A 25,516-nucleotide genomic window follows, 5' to 3' on the forward strand; every position below is an offset into this window, starting at 1 on the left:
TCAATTCAGCATGACTTTCAGGCAGCCTGGCTTTATTTCTGCAAACCTGTGAAATAAGAGAAAATGAAATTTCAACATGAAAGCGACATTCAGTGTCATATTTCTAAGCCACCACCAAACACACGGAAAGCATTAATGTTCTCAGTCAAGTAAGTGTGCATGCCAGAGTCAGATCACCAACACATCCCCTGGATGTGACAGTAAAGGTGGATTTTGTAGGGTCTGGAGAGGAAAAAAAAAAAAAAAAAAAAAAACAAACCAAACCCAAAAAGAAAAGGTTGCCCAGTATTCTTGGTTACATTCATTCTGCCTCTCTTTTCAGATATTTTTTTCAAACTACATTTTCTCTCCTGTATTCTGTAGAAAGTGAGAGGGAAATGGGAAGAAGTCTCTGCTCTGAATCCCACCTTCACAGTCACCTTCATTTATACTCCCATAAAGAAGAGGTAGCAAACGCATTGATGCCAACACCAGATTTGCTAAATTGCTGTCCCATATAAGAAGTTGAGAGCTGAAGCATACATTGGAGACCAATAAAAAAGATTATTACCTCTTCACATTAAAAAGCTGGTGACCTTAAATGGAAAGAGGCAATTAAGCTACGTTTAGATAACTTTAACTTATAGTGTTTTCACTTATGTCAGATGAAAGGATCTCAGATTTAATAGGTATCCATTATATCAGTTTTGAATCATAAAGTTGTACAGGTCTTATGAAACAGAGACGGGCATCAATCAATGTAGTAGCCTAGCAGTATGATAGAACAGACCAATTTTCACTCAGTTAAATGCAGGATAAGAAAAAAACCAAATCCCACCAACAAAAATGTAAACTCACCTGAAGTTGTGGCTTGTGAGGTATCTGATAGCTGCTGGTTTGATGCGAGCAACTCCTCCCTGACTATGGCTTCCTCTTCCAGTGATAACACAGAGGTAAGGTTTACCACCAGACTGTTGGTACTCTGTAACAGCAGGCACAGTAACAGTTAAAATTTATTCTCTGCGGAGACCTGGCATCCAGCACAACCTTCTCACCTCCATTTTTCTGAAAACTTTCACCAGTGATTTAGAGCTTTTTTTTCTCATGCTGGCCAATGAACCTTTCATATAAAAGTAATTTCCCTTCTTCTGAAAAAGATACTCAGAAAACAAAACAAACAAACAAACAAAAAAATACAGCAAAACTTTTTAAGTCTAGACTGCTTGTAATATGTAATGTGATCATCAGGAAATCCTTCAAAATTCCACAGCAGCTTTACTGGTTTTATCATCTATTCTTTACTTGGGATTTATACCCTTTGGGAATATAATTAATTTAAAAAGAAGGGTGTTACATACTTAGTTTTTAAGTGACAATAACGTGAATAAAGAAATTACATGTTAATGGATATATGAAGGAAGAAAATAGAAAACAAATCCATGCAGTTTTTTGACAATTATGTCACACTAATTTCTGCTACATTGCAGCACATGATTTCATAGGTCAGCACACAGCCCTTGTTAGGTGTTATTCATATCCTACAGATAACATCAGCCCAAATTGATAGAAAAGACTGCCCAAATCTGTAAAAGATTAAATAAAATATAAACAAAATGTTGTATACTCACAACCACCAAGATTTGTCAGTTAAAGATGATCACAGGATATTTTTCCTAAACTTTTCTCTCTCACTTTCTGTATTAGTTTGCAGTTCATTGTGTCAGCACTAAGTACCCTGTATTGATCCTTCTTCTACGTATGTAAGCAAACATGATTTTTTTTCAATAACGAGGTGAATGGAGTGAACAAGGAGCTCCTCCCACCATTCCTAAACTCCTGATGTCAGTGTAACTTCAGGAAATTAAACTGATAGATCAGACTGTAGCTTAAAGCAAACAAATGTTCTCCTAAAAGACAATGTAATTTGATTAGCTCTGACTGAACATCTGACTCCCTGTTGAACACTTAGTTTTTTGTTTCCACTGTGTGCAGTAGCTATCATTAAAAAGTTTTGAGCACTGGTGACTTGCACAAGAAATAGTTCATACAAAAAACACTCCCAGTGCACTTAAATTTATAGGATAAACTAATAATGCAGAAAATGTCCTTTTACAGCAAGAACACTCAGCAAGTACGTCTCTTCATTGGGAGACAAAACAAGCCCTCAAGCAAAACTGCACATGGCATTTATGGAAGCAGCATTATCTCAAGATCCTGCTGACAGATTTTTACAACGCTTATCAAAAGATAGCTTAAACTACACACCTTCATGTGAAAGTTGAAGACCATATCATCATGGTGCTTAGAATTGCAGTGATTTTTTCTTTTTTTTTTTAAGAGTTTAAAAAAAGCAATAAGGTTCCAAACAAAGCAATGCAAGTATGACACAAACATTTGCATTATCATCTCTGTTAAAAACGCCATAAGGGATAGATCAAATCTTCGACAGATCAAGTCTTCAATAAAAAAAAAAACAACTGAGGATAAAACAGAAGCAAACAAACAAGTACAAAAGCATTAGGATAAAAAAAGGATAGCACCACTGAGCAAAAATAACCATTACCTTGCCAAGGAAAACAACTTCCATGGGGAAATTCTGAAAATAAAACTACACAAAAGGCAGCTGCTTTCACGTGTTGCAGAATTACAACTGGACTCTCTGCTATTGCTGTATATAGTGGTTTCTTAGTAGAGACCATGGAGAATAATTTTTAGGAGACAAGAATTATTAGCTTTTGCCTACCGTTGCTTTTTTCCTGCAGCACTCTGGACAACTGATTCACAGCTTCATCCACATGGAGACCATGCAGATCCAACACATTCAGAGGCAGCAAGGAAGTATTTACTCTTTCAAAGATTTGCGCAGCAGCAGCATGGTTGGCTTCTTTCATCTTCTGCTCATGAAGGCGACCCTTTATTCAAACGTAATGGAATATTACAGTCTGAGACATGATTTAAGTTCTACACCGGTTGCTGAGTTCAAAATGACAGTCCTGACAGGGTGCTTTTAATCTCACAGTTTGAGGTATTGATGTTTATAAGCACAACACAATTCCTAGAAGAAGCTCAGTGAAATCTACCCACAAGGAGATTTCATGAAATTTGTTTGCAGGAAACTGCTCAAAGCTGGCAAAAAGAAGAAACCATAAAAAAAAAAGCTTCATGAGAAAGGGAAAAAGCTAGAGAAGGCACAAGAACATAAAATCCTTACATGAGTTAAAAAGTTACTCTTCGTGCCAACTGTCAGATTTATTACCCTAATAACTTCACTTTTTTAACCGCATTTTACTTTTTGAAAGTATTCAACAAAAACTTATGAAATAGTACCAAAGAAACTGCCTAATTGCCCAGCAAAACCCTGCTGAGTTATATAAAATACATTTTATATATTTTAGGTTAGTTCTTCTGAATGCATTTCTAAAAATCAGACTAACCAAGAAGTGCAAAAGCTTGACAAGTTGACTACTGTAATTCCTAATATTTTTGACATCTCTTATGACTAATGATATCAGTACAGCCTTAATTGGAATTAAGGGCAAGGAGGGTACAGAACTATTAACACTACACTGTGAACAAGTACCATCTGTTTCCCAAAAACATTGCAGTGATCACATCTGAGAGACTAAAGTTAACACATTATGTCTTTGACAATATTTAAGCACAACCTGAAATGAAATGAAAGACTTAACTCCAGGTACTGGACTGACAAGGGCTCAAGAGAACTGAAGTGACAGTCTGTCTTACACTTTCTTAAAATGGATCATCTGAAGTACATTAGTGTCAGACCAGAGATAACAGCCCTATAATTCTCACTTTCAGAGAACTACCAGAACAGGACAAGGCCACCAGGCGTAAGTATTTTTTCATGAATAAAGGTACTTTGGCTTGCCTTCTTATTACCTAAAAGAAAATACATTATAGATTTCCAGACTGTATTCATAATTATGTTTAAGAACAAAAACAAAGGGAAGACTTTAAATCACACAGAGTGCTCCAAAAGTTATACCCCCTATCTGTTCCCGTAGAAACTACAACAGATACAAAGAACACAATAATACTGTTTAATAGAAAAAATTCTCAGCTACAGAACACTACTCTTCAACATGGTCACCACCATTAGCGACACATTTTTGCCAGCTGTGAGCAAATGTCTGCATGCCGCACTTGCAAAAATCCACATGGCTGTCCAGAATGTGGCTTGCCCTTCACACTGCCACTGCTGAAGAGCACCACCCACTGCTTCACTGTGTTCACATCCACTGTCTGGTCTCCATTAAAGCTCAGCAAGTGTTGATGAATGTCAATGAGTGCAATTTTTTCCACTTGGAAAAATTCAAAGACACCTTTGCTTCACGCGCACCTCCATGTCAGAGGCCCTTTTGTCAGACTGCCTCTCTGCTGCCATCTGTTGCACAGCATCAAAATGTAACAGAATATTGGTGAGAAGGTTCAGCCTCTACTGCCATACCACCAACATCTATCAGCCTCTGATACTGCGAGCCAACACAATAAAATAGGAGGCATTGCTTTTGGAGCAGTCCCAGTCATACATGCTGAGAATTGTGGTTGAATCAAGACTGGATTGCCTGTGCTCCACAGCCAGAGTTTACAAGACTGATCAGCAGAAGATCTACGTTCTGGAAAACAGATGAATGGCAAAAAGCATGGCATACCACACCACATTATCCTGATAGAAAAACAGCTTGTACCCATACAGACATACAAAATCAGGACACAAAGACAGCTGACAGTAATCTTCCAAAGACCTATGAAGGACTAAATAAGCAGAATGCTGAGGCAAAAGATCACATGTTAATAATTGTTTGATTCCTAATAAATACAAAAGACCTGTGTAGAAACAGTTCCTCACCAGTTAAGAGGAACTGCAAGGACACGCAGAGGATTCAACAGCTAATGTTTATTGCACTCTACGTCATGCATTAGTGAACCTGGAAAGACCATTTTGACACAAATCTTGGTGCTTACGAGCATGCAGATGAGAGAGTGCACTCTGGGATGTTTAGCATACCTAAGCACTTGCATGTGATCTTTCACAAAGTTTCACACTGAATTTGGTTACATCAGTTTCATGTGTCAGCATCATTACTAACAAATGCAAGTTTAAGCATAAGGTGATTCTCAAAATACTGAACAAATCTAGCAACTGCAGTAGGCCCAACTTTGTTATCACTTCCAATCTAGTATTTACTTATGTCTCTACACACAGAAAGAAAGCACTATATTTAAGTTTACCTGACGTGCATAAAATGCTGCCACAGGCTTCATTCCCATGTGATAGGCCTCCCCAGCCTTTTTCAAACACTCCTGCCTCTTTTGCTGGTGATGAAAAGCTTCTGCTCTAAAGTCATCATACTGTGGATACTCATATTCTTGAAATATCTCACTCAAAACATCATCTTCTTCCTTAGCTTTTCTTGCCTGTAAAAATTTGCAACGTTGAAACTAAGAATGTTTTCCAAGGTGTTTTTACTGACATGGCTTCGGATACACTTGTAACTACTATTTGAAATAATAATAATAATAATAACAACAACAATAATAATAATAATAATAATGATACCACCTTCTCCCGATTCTTTGCAGCACTGTATGAAGAAGCAATTTCGTTTCGCTGAACACTTTCTTGAGCTATAACTGTTTTTACAGGATCTGCCTCCAGAACACAGTTCAGAAATTGTTCGGTCTGCTCTAAAGAATAGCTGTAAATGATAAGTAAAATCTGTGACTTTCCAAAGATATTAGCTGGTACTTCTATTAAAATACACACTACAGACCTTCATAGTGTTACAGATACAAATGCCTATGAATATAAAGCACTAGAATAGAATTTTCCAGCTTATTACAAAAAGACTTTGTCAACTTTGTCAAACGTACTGCATTACTGACATCAATGCACAAGCAGTCTTACTCATCCGAGAAGTAATTGAGGGGCACTCAAACACAAAAAGGACAATTAAATAGTAAAGTAAATTGCATCGTATCTTCATAAAACACAGACATCCATTTAGGAATAAATGCTGCTGTCTGGGCTGCATAAGTTACTTTATCTTAAAATCTCCTCTGGACTGTGTTAAATAGTACAAACTAGCTTAAAACTAGCTCAGTTTTCTGAAACTTATGCAGGAAAATCCTCATATTTCCAGTCAATTTTTTGTTTAGAAACTTAATACAGTAAGAGTAGAAGATCAGCAGCCATTACATTTCTAGTAAGCCCTTTTTCTTCTTAATACTTCTCTTGCTGTTCAGTAAGCAGACAAGAGGAACATTGGTCAGAACTAGATTTTAGGAAAAACAATACTATGAAAAAGAATTTCATATGTGAAAAACAAGAGAAATATTTAAGCTGTAGAGATGGATAAACAATTTATTTTAAACATTTCACAAGGAAAAGTTTTGATAATGACCTGGACAAGCAGAAAGACTGATAAATAGCTAAGCAAATCTGTGTGGAGAGACAGACATTCAACTGGCCAAGGACGAAAAAGGGAAGTTTCTCATGAAAAGAAGTTCAGCTCACAGAGACTTTAAGAAGGTTGCCACATACAGCAGAAATATAATGCAGAAAAGAGAAGCAGAACACAAGCAAGAAGAAACAAAGAGGGCTGATTCCTTCATTGTTGCTATAATAACAAGGAAACTACTAGCAGCTAACATCAGGCAATAGCAGTTTCCCTCTTGGTCTGAGTGCTATCTGCTCTGCACCCACTGTTACATCCTTCAGCAATTTATCCCACTTAATTTACACCTCAACTCTAGAGCAAATACACAGTTCCACCAACTGCAGTCAACAGCCAGATATGTACTTCTCCTGCAGAGTGAAGCTTATTCTTCAAATGAAGAATCAAGTGTAACATAATTTCCAGTATTCTTTTTTTAAGACCAGTTACTTTTGCCATAGTTAAATCTACAAAAATCATGAAATGCCAGTTCCAAAAAAAAAAAAAAAGGCATTAATTTGGAGAACCTTAACTCTTAGTATTTAAGACAACAAATGTGCACTACAAAGTAATACCAAATAGTAGTTTTACAAAGAACTTTAAAGACTTCTTACTTATTGTCCTTGAAGATATCCATTAAGAAATTTTGATTAATAGTTGGAAACATCTCAAAAAGTTGCTTCTCCTTCAGTTTAGCAGCACAATCTTTTCTAGCCACAGAAGGAACACGTTTCTATCCAGAAGACAAAGGAATAATATTCAAGCTCATGATTAGAACAAAATACAGTAACAGTGGAACCAACTATACTGCTATTTGTTAGGATTTCAAACAAAATATTCACTCAGTAGTTACATACCCACAGCAATGATAACACATCATTATCAGCCTGCCACAATGATTTGATGAGAAAAAAGGACAAGTGAGTTGTACTGCACACCACTGCAGTTCTCTGCAGTCATTTGAAGTGACTCAATTGGAGCTGGCTCATAACTTGGAAGATGTAAAAGGGCTACCTTTAGAAGGACTTTCAGTTTAGGAATGCATCTGATGCTAGCCTAATTGGTTCAAATTAAGCTTTTAGGAAGTTCACCTCTACTCAGGTATCTGCAGAAAGTGATACTGAGAGGTTGGGATTGAAGCCATGTTTTCTTATCAAGCAGAGGAAACAATGCTGTTCTAGTGTAAAATATCTGAAGTTATAGTGTATTAAATACATCTGTAAAGTTGCATGGAGAATAATCATACATACACATATAATTACACTAATTACAGCCCAATATAAATTGATCGTTCTGATCATCCCAATACTCAGACTGCAGAAAAAAGAAGTTGTCAAAAAAAAGCCAAGCTCCATGAATCCAAACCTGTGGACATCACATTACCGTTATCAGTAAGCCACATGCATGCCATTTAAAAAAAGAATCCACAAGCCATTCTTTCAAACTACAGGCTTGTAACATCCAAATTTCTTTAGTGATAGGAAAAAATTCTCTTTTTCTAGGACAGCCGTGTATCAGAGACAACTACCAACAGAGCTGTCTGTTCTGAACTGCCCCACAGAAGAGGGCAGTGTTATGCATACACAAACAAGGCAGCGTATGGGAACTGTGTGGAAAATGCAAAACAAAAATCTCTGCAAATGCTTATTATTATTTTCTGTTATTTTCTGACAAGTCAGTACAGAAAGCCACTTGAGATTATCCTCAAACACTTTAAAATATAAGTCTCATTTGTTAGGAATGTTGTGGGTTTAGAAAAAACATTAACAAATTCAATTTCTAAATGAACTATGCAAGAAGCTAAATAAGAAATTGCTGATATTTCTTTCCTATTAAACAGTACAGGAAGTCACACCAGTCACCTCACTCTTTTTAAATGAGCCATGAAAAAAACAATTCAATCAAATGCAAATGCTAACCTGTATAGTGAAAAGCACCGTGATCTGTTTGTGAAACAATCAGGATGTTACATTTTAAAAAGGAATTAAAAAAAAAATAAATAAATCAACAAACATTTACTACAAGCAAATGTCTGTATCACTGCAGTTGATAACACTAATGGGCATGCATTTATTTCTCAAATTCTGGCTGTAATAAGCAGCACAAAGATGAGTCACTACATAAGACATTCCATTTTACTAATGGTAATGAATCATATAATCTGTATAAAAACTGTCATATTCATACCAGGTCCTCTTTCTCCTGCATAGCTATTTCTTCAGATATTATTTGTCTGAGAGAAACTTTCTGAGTTCGAGCATTCCAGTGATCCATAAAAGGAAAAACTTCTGATGTTGCTGCTTTTTTAATCTGTGTTTCGTTAGATGAACTTGAAACCCAGTTCATTCCTTTCTTCTGCATTTTATTCTCTGCATTTTGAGATAACAGCATTTTTGAGTCATTCATATTTATCTGCTGAATCAATGTAGAACCTTCAAAAGCAGTAAAAATGAGGTGACAAGTAAAACAATTAGTTTATTTACACAAGCAAAAGTCAAAATAATTAAGATGCTTTCCAGCCTAGATAGCATCATAGAACCACAAAATTGATCAGGTTGGAAAAGACCTTTAAGATCAAGTCCAACTTCACCCTAACCATACTACCCTAACAACCCACCACTAAATTGTATTCCTGAGCACCACATCTAAACAGTTTTTAAACACATCCAGGGATGGTGACTCAACCACCTCCCTGGGGAGCCTATTCCAGCTCTTAACAATCCTTTTCCTGATAGCCAACCTAAACCTTGCACAGCTTGAGGCCATTTCCCCTCACCCCGTCACCTGTCACCAGTGAGAAGAGACCAACCCTGCTCTCACTGCAAGAAACCTTTCAGACATCGGAAAAGAGCAATAACATCTCCCCTCAGCCTTCTCTTCCCCAGACTAAATAGCCCCAGTTCCTTCAGCAGCTCCTTGTATGGCACACTCTCCAAGCCCTTCACAAGACTTGTTGCCCCTTTTTTTGACCTGCTCCAGCACCTCAGTGTCCTTTCTGTACTGAGGTGCCCAAAACTGAACACAGTACTCGAGGTGAAGCTTCACCAGTGCCGAGTACAGAGGCAAGATTACTTCCCTAATCCTGCTCACCACAACGTTTCTGATGCAAGCCAGGATGCCGTTGGCCTTCTTGGCCACCTGGGCACACTGCTGGCTCGCATTCAGCCAACTGTCCATCAGCACACCAAACTCCCTATCCATCAGGCAGCTTTCCAGCCACTCCTCCCCAAGCCTGTAAGGTTGCCTGGGTTTGTCGTGATCAAAATACCCAACACTTTACCCTACTGAAACTCATACAGTAGGCCTCTGCGCATCAATCTAGTCTATCCAGGTACCTCTGTAGTGCCTTACTATCCTCCAGCAGATCAACACTCCCTCCCAACTTGGGGCTGTCTGCGAACTTACTGAGGGTGCACTCAATCCCTTCATAAAGATAACTGATAAAGATTGTTAAATAGGAGTAGCCCCAGTACTGAGCCCTGGGGGACACCACTGATGACTGGCTGCCAACTGGATTTAATTCCATTGACCACAACTCTTTGGGCCCAGATTTCTAGCATTTCACCCAGCAGAGTGTATGCCCATCTAATCCATGGGCAACCAGCTTCTCCATGAGAATGCTGTGGGGTACAGTGTCAAAGCCTTTAATGAAGTTCAAGTAGACCACATTGACAGCATTACCTTCATCCACTAAGTGGGTTGCCTTGTCTTAGAATGACATCCAGTTTGTCAAGCAGGATATACCATTCATGAACCCATGCTGACTGGGCCTGATCCCCTAGTTGACCTTTAATTGATCTCTGATGGCTCTCGAGACTATCCATTCCATAACTTTCCCTGGCACCGATGTGAGACTGATAGGTCTGTAGCTACGGGGATCACCTTCCCAGCCCTTTCTGAAGCTGGGCGTCACATCTGCCAGTCTCCAGTCCACTGGGACACCCCTTGTTAGCCAGGACTGTTGAAGGATGATGGAGCGTGGCTTGGCAATCACATCTGCCAACTCCCTCAGTACTCTAGGGTGCAATCCATCTGGCCTCACAGACACTTGTGAGTGTCCAGCTTTTGAAGCAGATCCCAAACCATTTCCTCATGGATTATGCAGGATCAATTCTGCTCCCCATCACTATCTTTCAGCACAAGGTGTTGTGTGCCCAGAGAACAACTAGTCTTACTATTAAAGACTGAGGCAAATAAGGCATTAAGTACCTCAGCCTTAACCTGATCCTTGGTCACTGTGTTCCCCTCTGTGTCCAACAAGGGATGGAGATTCTCCGTAGCCCTCCTCTTCCCATTAATGTATTTACAGAAATATTTATTGTTGTCTTTCACCTCAGTGGCCAAGTTCAGTTCTAGTTGGGCTTCAGCCTTGCCAATTTTCTCCCTGCACAGCTTCACCGCATATTTGTAATCCTCATAAGTTGCTTGCCTCCTCTTCCAAAGAACATAAATACTTTTGGTGATTGTTAAAAAAGGATATTATTATTGTAGAAAACAACCTGATCATCTTCACCTACTTCCTAAAAGAAAAGCCACCATATTCCCCAGATTCATCAAATTTTCAATGTACCTTGCGCATACATGAAGATATGCTTTTACAAGATAATTATTGACTTATGTATTTACATACTTACAATGATTAACATAATGACAGATGCCTTCTAGGAAGTTACGCTAACAACACTGGCCATTCAAGTGGGGATTTTGTGCCCACACTGCAATCCAAGTCTCTACCCCAATTGTATGTAAGAGGGCTGAGATGTAGACAAACATTTTTTCCTAGGAAGCTGAGTGACTGGAAACTAGATTTACAGATTTTAACACTACCTGAACAATGACATGCATCTTCCTGCAATAAACAAGTAATCTGAAAAGGACAACAGTGTGTGCATATTGTAGTTTCGACCTCCTTCCCTCATCAGCTGCAGAAATATTCCTCTGCTAGCAACTATCTGGCTGCATCTTTTCTTCCCACAGAGATAAGAGATGTCCTATCAAACAGCTGTTTAATCTAGCCAGAGCTTCTCTAAATTCTTGCCAGTACACAAAATTATTTGGTTTTCCCCTTTATCTACCTAGGATTGGTGATGCTGCATACAATTAACATCTTTTCTACAACTCTGCAAAATAGTGGTAAATGAGAGTCAAGGCCAATAAATTGAAACTTAGCTTAATGACCTGTCCATCATTCTTTAACAATGAAAGTATTTGAAATCCTACTGAAATTTAAAATAATTAAAGGGACTTCTAATGTTGGTTTTTATTTTTATTTTTTGTTTGTTTTTTACAACGAATATCTAGCATACCTTCTGCAGACAACTTCCATGATTCATCTCTCCTCTGACGCTTCTAAATGAAAACAGTAAAAACGTGACTGTTAATAAGCTAATAAGTTAATAACATAGAAATTCACATTGGAACTATGCAAGTTTCTAGGCAAATCAGCCGTAAAATAATGTTTCACAGTATTTCTCAAAGATTAAATATTTTAAAAGAAATGCATTTAAGAAAAATATTTTAAAAGTGAAATTTAAAAGATAGAATCATAGAATCATAGAATCACCAAGGTTGGAAAAGACCTAAGAGATCATCCAGTCCAACCATTCACCTATCACCAATAGCTCCCACTAAACCATGTCCCTCAACACAACATCCAGCCTTTCCTTGAACACCCCCAGGCTCGGTGACTCCACTACCTCCCTTGGCAGTCCATCCCAGTGCCTGACCACCCTTTCTGAAAAGTAATACTTCCTCATGTCCAGCCTGAATCTCCCCTGCCGTAGCTTGAAGCCATTCCCTCTGGTCCTATCACTAATGACACGAGAGAAGAGGCCGACCCCCAGCTCACTACAACCTCCCTTCAGGAAGTTATAGAGAGCAATGAGGTCTCCCCTGAGCCTCCTCTTCTCCAGGCTGAACATTCCCAGCTCCTTCAGCCTCTCCTCATATGGCCTGTGTTCCAGACCCCTCACCAGCTTTGTTGCCCTCCTTTGAACACGTTCCAGGGCCTCAATATCTTTCTTGCAGTGAGGGGCCCAAAACTGGACACAGTACTCGAGGTGCGGCCTCACTAGTGCTGAATATAGGGGAACAAGATAAAGATATTTGCAAAAGCACAAGCTTTAGAAACATTCCCCATCGCTAGCATTTCATAACTGTGTTGTCCCAATGTGTAACTAAATAAACCAAACAAAAGCATGTCTGAACAGAAATCCAAGTTTCATGCGTTTATGTTGAAATGGAGATTACTGAACTCTTCAACCAACATACACATAGATGTTTTCTACTGACAAAAATTCATAAAATAACTTTTCCTAGATGTCAAAATGTCATAAATGACTTTTTGGCTATCGTACATTTTATCAATCTTGTAATGTGATTTCATACTATGGCCCTTCATTTTCAAGGCTCCTGTTACACAATGACACACTGGTAACTTGTAGTCCACCCCTTCAATTGTCTTTCTACAGCTCTGCCCATTACAACATATCGACCTACTCCACACAGTTCACAAAATACAACTGTATTTTATCACTGATCTCACAACGATATTTAAATCTTACACACACCTTTAGGTTAAGACATACAGATGAATGGTCTGAAACAGCATGTCACATCAAAATAAATCTACCTACCAGAATAGATTCTTTCCATTTTTCATGAATCACTTTTGCCAAATTCAGATCAATATGAACTACACAATCCTCAGCAGTTAGTGATCCTTGTGGAAGAAAGAAAGTACATCCATCAGAGCATTCTACAAAATTCTGTCCAAGCACAGAAGGTACTAGTACTTATTAAACTGAATTCTGGAGGTTTTGCACAAATTGTCATTAAAAACAACAACAACAACAAAAAAAACACCTTCAGTAACTACACTAAGTTTCAAAAGCCAAGGTTTGTCACACGGAAAAAGTTTGCACTCACTGACTTTCATTGATACTTGCTGAATGTTTATCATTATTTATATATATTTTTTTTTTTTTATTAATATATTAATTAATTAATTTATTTATTTATTGAGTGGGTATGCAAGGCAGAAGCAGCCAAACACACCAATAAGCCAGGTACCTAGAGTTTCACATCACGTAAACTTTAGGATAAAGGAAAAAAAAAAGGGAAAGAAAATAATTTATATCCCTCGTGTTTCTATTCCTTCCCTTTTCTATTAGTCTATGATTTTTGTATTTCAATGCATGTTCAAACCGCTTATGGCTTTCTTCACCATGATAAATCAAACTTTTTTTTTCCCTCCTGTTTTATTTTCATTTAAACATAGACTTAATTTTCTCTTTAAGCTATTCATATTCACCACTTTAGCTGATACCTAAAGTCTTTTTCTCCTTCTTTATTTTTTTCAAACCAGTATTCATGTGCATCTTCCTCTCCATCTCAATATTCCTCAAAGGCCTGTGGCTCAAAAGGTAAATAAGCCAACTTATTTTCTTATGCTTTTAAAGTATGTGTATTAAAAGACACAATTAGAATGTAACACTATTGGATTCATGTTTTACGTCATGCTTGGCTCAGTTTCATTTTTAGGTCAACAAAAGCAAACGAGTATCATGAAGAATTGTGCAAATACATTCTAAAACAATCAAGTGCCATGGAAAAAAAGCACAATGAAAATACGGAAATAATTACGCCCATACCTGCATCAATGCCAACAGGCCCAAATATTTCTTTCAACTGGAGAGCCAGTTCAGGAGGTAACGTTAGTTCTAGGCTATCTATATCAAAGGCCGCAGATGATACTGGTGAAGGGCTTTGTGTCTTGGCCTTATCTTCATTCCTGCTCAAAGTTCCACTTTCCTCTTTACCACTGATCTCCCTGGAACTCCCCAGATTTTCTCTATCAGTCTCCAGCTCTTTATCATTCCTAGAATCTATCAGAGGTGCATCATCCATATCCAGTAACAAAGGCATCCCTTTGGCATTTTCCACATTGCTTTCTGAAGAGTTGCTGTCGCTTTCATTAGTTAATTTTGAATTGGTAGTTGTTTTAAGAGCTTGAGATAAAGTTACGGGTACGTATAAATCTACATCAACTTGTGAGACTGAGAGCTTATTCATCACTTCTTCAACAGGACTCTCAGACTCCATCTCTTGCATTCCAGAAATGGACTCATTGACACTTGCTGCTGAGCTGCCTGCATAGCCTCTAGGAGCTGTATCACTGGAATTTTTCAGTTCCACTGAATCATTCAACATGACAGCAGTAAATGAGTCAGACACACCAGCATCTGCCACAATTGTCTTGGTAACTCTACTTTCCTCAGTGCTGATTGATGAGTTCTGGTCTTCTGAAGGATCAGAAACATTGCTAGCCCCAATGATTTGCTCTGTGTTTGTGCAATTGTCACGATTCTCATCATAGTTGGTATTTTCCTTGAAATCAAAGTCTGCAACAACTGGCTCAGCTTCTTTTACTTGAAACCATTCAGTATTAACATCGTTGTGCAACTTTTCATCAGAGTCTAAGAGTAGACCTGTGGCCCAGTTTATGTCTTTGTTACATCTTTCGTACAGATCTTTCACAGCTTCAACTGAAAATGAATCAAAGAGTTTACACAGCATGTTTAGCTTTTCAGTCTCATCAATATCGATAAGTTCACTTTCCTCCACAAATGTACTTTTATCATACATAACTCGATACGGTATTTTTTCCTGAGAACCTGAGGCATTATCCATGTCTTTGGGTTTGAAGCCATCTAATCTGCCATGCAATACTTTGACAGTCTCAGGAAAAAGCATTTTATTTTCTAATCTCCACAGGAGAGCAAAATCATGAGATTCGGTTTGTGAATGGCTACTTATCTGTTTACATGAGCATGCATCTTTTTTCTCTTCTGCAGAATCAGGCACAGACAACTGTTCCTCTTCTTTGGAGTGGGGCAAATTATTGTTTGTAAAAGTGAGTGCTAATTTGTGATGTTTCCTTGTTTTCTTATTTTGCTGGGTTTTTTTCTTAGCAACTGTTTCACTACCTATCATTTCAGGTTGGTGAAAATGCAACTCTTCCACATCCTGTTCTACAGTGTCCATAGGTATCCCACGAAGCACATCTACAGTGTCAAGAGCACTTCTGTTAACATCACCTTCAGTGTTTCTACCTTCATCAGACTGACTTAGACTTGTCTTCCTCATTCTTCTTGACCTTTGTTGTCGCTGTTCTAATGACACCGGCCAATGTCCCACTATTTGCAGGTCTGGTGCAACTTTATCTGAAGTAGCAGAGAAACAACTAGAGGTTGTATTTTCTCCCTCCTGACCTTTCACAACAGTACAGGTATCAGTTAGGCCAGCTTGCTCTTTACCTAATTCAGGATGCTGACTGGGAGTTTTACCTTCCCTATCACTCTTCAGAGAAGATTTTTCTAGCCTTCTAGTTCTTTTGACTCTCTGTCCCATCGTTTGTTGTACAGGCCAGTCACCCAGAAAGTTCAGCAGTTCTGGTTTTTCTGATGCCTCCATAACCGAGATGCTTGGTTCCACTACATTACTTCTTTCTGTTGAATCTGACTCCAAGCCTATTTCACTGTTTTGTTCAGATTCAGTCTGAACTTTGAGAATATTATCATTACTGTGTTTCTCAACTCCTCCCCTATGCAAGCATACAGTTTTTTCAGTTGTGATTATATCAGTCTCATCCATTTCTGTTTCAGTAATTTCCATTCTTTCTCCTTTTTCTTCTTTTTTCTCCAAGGGCAGCTCTTTCTCGACATAACTCGACAAATCAACATCCAAGATATCTTGAATGGTGTTGTTCTCAGTATTGTGTTCCACTGAGTTATTTTCCATTTCTTTTTCCTCTTTCTGATAACTCTCGGGAGCAAAATTACTTTCTGAAATTAGAGAACAACTGGAAAGAGGTTTATCATCTTCAGGTAAATTAAGAGGCTCCAAACGAGAAGCAAAAGGTTTGCTTTCCTTTTGGGAATGTGCCTCCCTTTCTCTGAAAGACAAATTGGAATAAAGAAAAATCTACTTCAAACTTTCTTCAAGCACTTGTTCTTGTCCACATTTTTAATTTTGGCTTTGCAATTCAATAATGTAAAAATTACAGATCATAAACTGTCTTTCAAGACAGTTAAATCATCCAGTTGAATAATCTCAGTGAGAGGAAAACAAATTTAAGATGACTTAAGCCAAATCTCAACACTTCATTATAAAAAACAATGAGCTAAACAAAGCAGAGCTTTCTTTGGAAAGTAACCCTTTTTTAGTTCATCAAAGTGCTTAGGAATACTTTTGCAGGAATCTATCTTCCCCTGTTCCCACCATTCAGTTCGGCACTGGAGCACTTTGTTACCACACTGATTGCTTGATACTAAACAAAAAAAGTCCAGAAATTAACTGGGAAGGGATCTGCCATTTCACATCACATCACTTTTCAAAACATACAACTTCCCATTAACCATCATTTCCTACTTGATTTCAAATTTATTAAAGAAAAAAAAAAAGAAAGAATAAAATAAGATTTCCTATGCACTGTGACAATATAGGAACATTATTCAGATTATCCATTACAAAATAATCTGTGTTTATGCTTAACATAAATCTAGATAATTCCACATTACATATATTTGAGAGCAAGTTGGTAATTCATTACTATTGCACAAAACATCATCTTACACCAACACTCAAGCTCCAACTGTAGCTTGCTTGTATTCTGTTAACAAGTTAACCAAGAGTGGTTTACTGAAAGGTAACACAACTATACAGAGATTTTCAAAGAGCATCTATTTGCTAGCTAGATCCCTTTACTGTTCATTTCTACAAATCTTGTAATTCCTAAAAATTATTATTATTATTTTATATTTTTATTATTATTATTATCTTATATTTTATTGTAATTAATAATAATAATAATAATAAATCCCACAACTCTACAGTACTTCCTTTTCTGTTATTTATTTGATCTTAGGAATGTATAGTGTTCAACATCATCACCCAGGCCTTGCTGCTATAAAGTTTTATTTTTTTGCTTTTCTTTTTTTTTAAAGCTACAAATCTAGTAAAAGAATCTAACCTATGACTTTCCTCCTGACAAGGATCTTCATTCCAAGCAGTAACTTCTGATTTTTCTGGGACAGAAGACTCCAAGATTGAGTTAACAGTAAGGCAACGTTCATATTGCTCCAACATTCTCTTGATCTTTTCTTTAGATACCCCATGAATATTCCGCCTATGTATTTGAAAAAAAGAAAAAGAACAAGAAACATTTCATATTTGTGTATCAGAATACACTAAGAGAAGGGAATAACTTGTGGTTACAGAAAGACTAACTAGAGAACTCAAGGGGCCAAGACAAAAGCTGAAACAGCAGTTCTTACTGTATTAGTGTGCCAAGGCAGTCAAAATGGGGAGACTTAAACAAATTCCTGCCCCGCTTGACATCTCCCTACCCCACCTGGTGGCCCTATTCTGCAAGAGGATGTTTTGCTTAATACTAAAATCTAACACCATACAATTACCATGCTGCCTACAAATAAGCATCAGAAACACATCACATCAGATGTAGATACTGATACAGGAAGTCAAACCGGGTAAGGCAGATTTCTGAACTCCCCCTTACTTCACTGGCTTTTCTAAGCTAACAACTCCATGAGTCTTCAGGCAAAACCAATTCGCTTATTATTATGGACACATTCTTAGGGTCCAACATTTTCACCAACTCCGTTAAACACCAATTAGCAACATGTTCTAGGAGGAATTACTGCAGAACAAGTGAAAACTGACAAAGGTAGCAAAAAGGAATTGAAGGTGGAGGAGAAAATCCCAGCTGATCTCTAGCACCATAAGAAGGCTGGACTTTCCTTCCTTTGATCTAACCATAGTTTATTCCAAAATGATTCCCATTTGTTCCTGCTTTCTGAACATGAAGTCTGCAAGGACCAAGAGCTAGTATTTATGTTGAAGGCTACCCAGCAATCAACGGGTGTTCGGTTACTGAATGACCCAGAGCTCCTCTCAGTTCAAGAGACAACATAGCCTCATCTAGGCTTGGGATCAAGGAGCTCGTGTCATCATGACAAGATATTACCAGTCAACAAGGCACAGGTGGTCCTTGGTTTCTACTGAACCCACACATGTTTAGTTTCTATTTTAGGAAAGAAGATAATGTTCTTCACCTCCTTTGAAGAGTGGTCAAGTTAAAGCTAAGCATGCAAATTCAGATGACAACACATATTATGAAATCATAGAATAATTTAAAGTGAAAGGAACCTTTGGAGGTCACATAGTTCAAACTACTTTTCAGCCAGAATAGGCTGTAACATTTTGGATGTACCTCGTAGTAACTGAGCATCCACAAACTTAGTGAAACCTCCTCCAGTGATTGACCATCCCAAAGTTTTTCTTTTCTTAAACTTATTTTACGTAAAGAAAGTTCCCAAGCTCCAACTTGTTTATATTTGCAATCTAATGTAAAAATTTCCCTTACATTCTTACCTTTCAAGTTCTTTCGGTTTAAACTTCCACCACGTGTCTGGCTCTCGAAACATAACTTTATATTTGAACTGCTGAGCCTGAATAAAAAAGATATAAAACAAAGAACATATCAGACATGTAAAAAGACATGCAACATGCACAGGCTGCTTTTTTAAAAGCTGTTTATTGTATTTTTCAAAAATAGTTACATATCTGGAATAACATTTTCTTTCATAGATTCACTTCTGATTAGATATATGGAGGTTTGTTTTTTTTTTCCCAACATGCTTACTTATGGTATAATTAGATGTGTGCCAACTTCACAGTAAAAATAAATAAAATACAGTCACTACTTTAAAAGTTGCATGTCCTCTGTCATGTCATGTCAAGATTGCAGCATCTCATCTTTTCAGGCATGGTATGCATGAATCTACACAGTCTCTTGCAGAGAAAAGCTCACTGCTTACTTTCAGAGCTGGCCAGAGGCAAGTCAGTTCCAAACAAGCAATTCAGTTACACTAACATCGCTAGAGCAGACAGCCTTCCCAAAATCTGGGAAACTTGAGCAGGCTGCAAGTAAACAGTCATTAATATGCCCTATTCTTATTAGTGCAGATTACATTCAAAAAAAAAAAAAAACAAAGTAACTTGCTGTTTTTCTGATCATATAGAAGAGGAACAGAACCTAGTTTCCCCAACAAAATACATTTTTGCTCTTACGTACAAAACACTTGGATTTGTCAGTTGGAAACCAGGTCAGCTCAATATGCAGGCATGTGCAGAACATGATGTTAGGTAATAATGTTTCACGTAACATTTCTATGACTCCAGATTTCTTTGTGACACACTAGCTAGACTGAGAATGATAATCACATTTTAAATCATATGTTGACAAAAGGGTCAACTCTTTCCACATGGAACAATCACAATACTAACCAAAGCAACATAAGGCTTCATCTCCCATGCCTGTATGTTTGTGTTATCTATGATTATAGGAGAGATTTTCATTTCAAATGCTTCTTTGGCTGAAAGACACACATGTACAAAACAAAATGTGATATAATTAATTTCATGATATAGACTGGACATTACACTATTCTCTAAATATGTAACAATATTTGAATAGATAATCCATAATGATTAATCACTAAGTACTCTTGCACAGTTTGACTGGTGTGTTCCAAGGCCCTCTTATCCCCCCCTCATTTGTACAGCCACTGGGATACGACATTATTCTTTTGAATTAATAAATGGATGATAATCAAGGAATGAAAATGCAGATGTAAAATGCAGCAGGGTGACTAATCAATCAGTAAATCAAACTGAAAAAAAAAACTACATGATCACCTTAAAGTGGACTTCTTTGTTGCATACAAAATTCTTGGCTTTATAACAGTCTTAAGATTAGTCCACTCTGTAAACTGTGTAAGATATGAAAAATCAAAATAATTATTTTTTTTCATACAAAGTAATACAATGTTTAGAATTACTAGCTTTGAGATACAGCACCAAGTTCTGTAGCTATGATTGTTCAGACACACTGTTACCAAGTTATTGTCAAATCCCACATTTCTTATTAGCCCATTTTTACACAGATTGTAACTTTTGACAATGTAGAAGTGATCATGGTTGAAATTTAGCAGAGAAACTTTAAAAAAAGAGTTGTTCATAGAAGAGCTTAGTGAAAGCCCCTATAAAAAAAATACACCAATTATGAAAAAACAGCCATTTCTGTCTAGTTCTTATAAATTTGCTTTAAATTTGACAGCAAATTAATGCTCAACGGGAAAAAAAAAAACCACAAAAAAACAAAAAAAAAACCAGTAGGAAAGTATCTGTGTAAGTGTTATTTGTATCAACATTATCATTGCTTATTGTGTATGTGTCCATATTCAGTCATCTTAATCTCAGAAGAAATACTCCCAGGAGATAGCACAGGCTGCCACTCCAGAAATGAGACCGACACCAAAATACATACCATTACAAGATCTGAGGACAAAATAATGTTTTGAGAAAGACATTGATATTCTCAATTGCAAAACACACCATGGACAAATGATACCTGAGTTTGTGCTCAGCCTCTTTAACCACACATGATAAAAAATAATTTTAAGATGAAGTAAATGCCAATCCTGTGACACAAGCGTTACAAAACAGGTAACTTCTTAAACAGCACACAAGCACTGAAACGTAAACAAGCAAGCCAGTCTATTATGTATTTCTCACCTCGTTTCCTGTTCCACTCGTGTGCTTCCCCTAAGCAATGTGCATCATAGTGGTACTTTCCACATTTATAAAAGTAGTCATCAGTACTAAGAATGACTCCACCTGGGTTATCCTCCAGTATCATCCTGCGAAAGATGAAGCAGTAAGTAGTTTTCTTCCCTTCTCCTCCCCAGCCCTGCTACTTATTATTATACCTACATGTATATCATTTCTTGCCCCAAACCAGAAACAGCAAACTTAGGTAAGGGAAAAGTCACCCTTTTGGCAAAGATGAACTGTAGCAATTTCCCTCCTTTACCAAATGCTGCAGATATCTGGGAAAAACAGCTGATACAGGTTCCCTACAAGCCTCATTTAAAGAAACCAGAATTTTTTCCATCTATACCTTCTGTCCATACTTTTATATGAACAAATATACATGCAGTCTTAGTCGCATCAAATATTTCAGATGCCAGACAGAGGAGACTAAGCACAGCATGGACTTTTGGAGAGCTACAAAAGAAATAAAGGATTCAATCTCAACACATACTACTTGTTCTTTTTTTCCCCCCCCCCCAAAAGAACTTCAATAGCAGAAGAACTTCTACCTACTGAAGAGCTTGTATATTTCCATCTTTGTTACTGGAAGGAAACACTTGAAACTGATAGGAACTGGACTGTACTGGAACAGTACACTCAAATACTACTTAAGTGACTCTCTGTTGGCATAAAACTCCATTCCAGACCTCAGACCAGTGACAGAAGTTAAAGCTAATTCCTCCTAGTTCTCTTTCCACTAGAGGTCAAGGAGCTGGAAGTAACTTTGCTCTCTCCAGTAATTATTATTTGTGTTGTTGTATGTACCATGTATTAAATGTAGCACGACAACTAAGGTTTAATCATAGCTATTTACAAATGTCAGAAAATTGTCTTTGCCTGCACTAAATCTTTTAGACAATTAAGCAACTTCTTTCATAAGCTCACAATATAGATGTTCTACCTTGCCAAATATGATTTTCCTGATCCCGGAACACCTCTGAGAAGAACAAGTACTTGACCTATAAGGTGCATCTTTTTTCTCATCATGTGACAAACAGGTGGCTGCTGTGCTTGCGAGAGGTTCAATTTTGAGTTTCTATCTTGATTTTCCCATACCTTCAGAGAAGGGCTGCTATCCCAGGCATTTGGAACCACTGGAGAAGAAAAAACAAGTCCTTTTTCCAATGTCCTATAGTCTGAAACAGGCCTCCGCTGTCCTGGACTGACAGCCACTGGAGTTACAAAGCTGTGACTTCCAATGGACGGATAAAAGGCAGGAGCCATAAGGTTCCATTGTTGTTGAGTCCGACATGATGGTGTAGAAAGATTAAAACTATAATTCTGCTCAGATTGCTGAAAATCCTTAAGTTTTGGTGTTTTGAAACTGGATTTTTCAAGAGAGATGCAAGCTTCTGGAAGAGAAGTGCTGTGAGTGTCACAGGCAGTCATTAACTCTCTGTGCTGTTGCAGGCACTGTGAATTAGGCTCTTCAGTGATAGCTACTCCAAGTTCCAGAGCTCTTTGGGAAGACTCACCAGAAGCAGTAGTTGCACTTTTATGATCTGAAACAATATGCTGTGCCTGATCAGAATTTCCACGGGAGGTTTCTCCATTTGATTGTTTATAGGCTTCTGAAGCCATATCCTGGTGAACGCGTATTTTTGACAAATCGGAATCCCCTAATGCTTGTGCAAAAGCGTCCGATGCAGCTGGTGAGCTTGTCTGGATGTTCAGCTGATTCACTGGTAGTTGAGAAGAGCAGTTTTCCAAAACCTCATTACTTGTCGCTATTTGGTGTGGAAAAAGTAGAACATTGCAACCCAAATCTGATTCTTCCCACTCAGGAAATTCCTTAAAGCCATCATGTTCACATACAATTTGATCATTTGCAGAATTAGGCAATTCAACACTCAAGCTGCATCTCTGAAAAGCATTTTCTATTAAGGAATCCAGTTCTTCAGTCAGCGGCATGTCAGGTGATGAGACCTTTTCTTCTTCTTCTTCTTCTTCTTCAGAATTACAGTGTTTCACAGTACTTTCCCATATTCTTTGATTTGGAACAGATCTCTGCTGATTAACAAGGGCTAATGACGATGCCACCGATTCAAAATCTGAAACTTTTGATGCTGCTCCTTCAGCATGAGTGGACAGCTCTAACAGACAATCCATAGCATTTTCTACTGTTGAATAACATTAACAAAATTAACCATAGTCAACTGAAGAAATGCAGGCTGATGAGATTATAGTTTTTTACTTCAAGAAGTATTTATCACAAGAGACAACCAACAAAGTTCACTAATTCATCTGTTAACATATCTTCTGCACCCTCATCATCTGCTTCTCATTAGAGTAAAAAAACAGAGCTGAAAACAGACATATTGCAAAATAATAACATAATATGCATTAAAACGACTAAAGGAAATCATGTATAAAAATGACTAAGTTTAACTGAAAAAAAACACCCAGATCTGGATGTTTAAATGAATACTTCTAATCTAAATCATCTAAGTGAAATGGTGTGAAATGGAGCTATTGTGAAGAGATACAAGTATAAAAATTACTTTCATGATGGCTAAGTCCAAATGAAAATGTCATAATAGTCTGAAAATTTCAGTATCTTCATCAAATCTTTGTAAAGACACTAAATGGAGTATATGCCTATGAATAATGTGACCAAAAACGAAAAGCTAGCACAAGCAGCACCAGAGCACTAAAGCTAAGCTTCTATTTTTCTGAAGTACAATGCAGAAAAAAAAGAAAAAAAAAAAACACATTATAATGAACTTAAGCTTGTTTACTGAATTCTCCAAAAATCTTCTAGACAAAGCTGTCGTTTTCATAAAACTTACTGACTCATGCTTATAAGTCTAATAACTCCATCAATTCCAGTTTTAAAGGAATAAACAACAAACATGAGTGACCTACTAAATTATAAACTCACTACAATTTTGGTAAGATAGAAACAGTAATAAAAGGAGAAGCCCTTTTAATGGCTACATAGCTTTCATGCATATGAAAAATATCAATCTCTATCTTGTTTACCAGTACTCTTAGAAAAATCTCAGCTAATCACAGCTTGATTAACATGCTCCACATATGACTTATTCCCTGCTCAAACAACTCAGATATTGTTATCCAGTATCTTTGCCATTATTTTTATTACAAGCTAATGAGCTTGTATATAGGAAAATTTCAGAACCACAAAGCATGAGAAGAACTGGACACACAGACATAAAAATGAAAATGACAGTAGAGGTGGGTAAGTAGTTTGGCAGAATACAGGGGGAGAAAAACAGCCCAAGTGAGGCTGCAGAGAATTCAACATGAAAAACACAATTTATCTCGAAACAACTAATCCTCACTAGAAATGACAAGATGACAGTGCAAAACAGAAAGTAAAACAAAAGCTCAATTCAAATATTTAAGAAAAATCAAATGTTGCCAGGATAATGTAACGTGTATCACTGTCTTAAAAAAATATCATTCTAGAAAATAGCATACCCTCCCACAAGAACACTTTATGCATCCAGCAGATTTGGTTCAGAAACTAATTGGAAACAGATTCCCCCCACAACTCTACCGCTGCCTGCTCTGTATCTCAGATCAAGCCAATTAAACTGTATCTCTGTTTTTTAAAGCCCACTGTTACTGCACATCACCAGCATCCCACAAACATAAACTTTTGCATGGAGAGAGCTAAAAAAAAAAAAAAAAAAAGTTATGACTCACCTACTCATTAAAAACTAGACTCACAAATACGTTTACGACTCCCACATCAACATGTTTGGTGTTGCCCTAGTAAAGAACTGTCTGCATATGGAACAAAGTTGAATGACAAATAAACTGTATTTACCTTTAAAATCACATTCTGAGAGAACCATATAAACCACACTAGGATCTAAGTCAGAAAACATTTCTGACATGCTGTTGAAGAGCTTTTCCTTATTGACACTGTAGGCTGGTTGTGACATTGAGAGGCTTGGGTCCCCCTGGGGTAAAAAAGCAGCAGCTCCAGTCTTCCGAGAAGGACTCCCACCAATTTTCCTTCTCCGTGGCATTTTGTTTACCAAAATCAGGTTGCTTTTCGTTTTATTTTGTTCCCATGAGGCCAAGAGTACCAAACTCAGAAATCACAAGAAAATTCTCATAGCCAGAATGCATACAACAGGAATAGCAGACCTGGGAAGAAGAGAACCAAAAAAAAATAATATATTTTTTTTTAAATAGTCACATTTCCATGTCCCCTGTTAAGATACATAAAACATCAAAAAGACTTAAGCATCCAGAAAAAACACTTTTCAGAAGGCTGCTTTTCTTCTTTTCAAATGGCTGATAGCAAAATAGCAATCTTATTTTCTAATTAACTATCTATCCAATCTGTGCCTGAAAGAAAGTACAGTAAA

At 37.4% G+C, this 25,516-nt stretch overlaps 1 protein-coding gene across 1 annotated transcript; it reads right to left on the reverse strand.

The window, feature by feature from the left end:
- On the reverse strand, nt 1–25,171 carry N4BP2 (NEDD4 binding protein 2; the record flags this gene model as incomplete). Its single annotated transcript, XM_079535123.1, has 16 exons — nt 1–46; nt 838–961; nt 2,723–2,891; nt 5,233–5,418; nt 5,561–5,699; nt 7,052–7,170; nt 8,625–8,869; nt 11,744–11,786; nt 13,073–13,158; nt 14,090–16,392; nt 17,470–17,625; nt 18,891–18,967; nt 19,806–19,894; nt 21,096–21,220; nt 22,075–23,293; nt 24,967–25,171. The coding sequence occupies 16 exons, from the start codon at nt 25,169–25,171 to the stop codon at nt 1–3; spliced, it is 5,331 nt and encodes a 1,776-aa protein (XP_079391249.1).
- Between the last annotated feature and the right edge of the window lie 345 nt (nt 25,172–25,516).

This window comes from Tetrao urogallus (genome assembly GCF_951394365.1).
Source record: "Tetrao urogallus genome assembly, chromosome: 4".
Taxonomy (NCBI): domain Eukaryota; kingdom Metazoa; phylum Chordata; class Aves; order Galliformes; family Phasianidae; genus Tetrao; species Tetrao urogallus.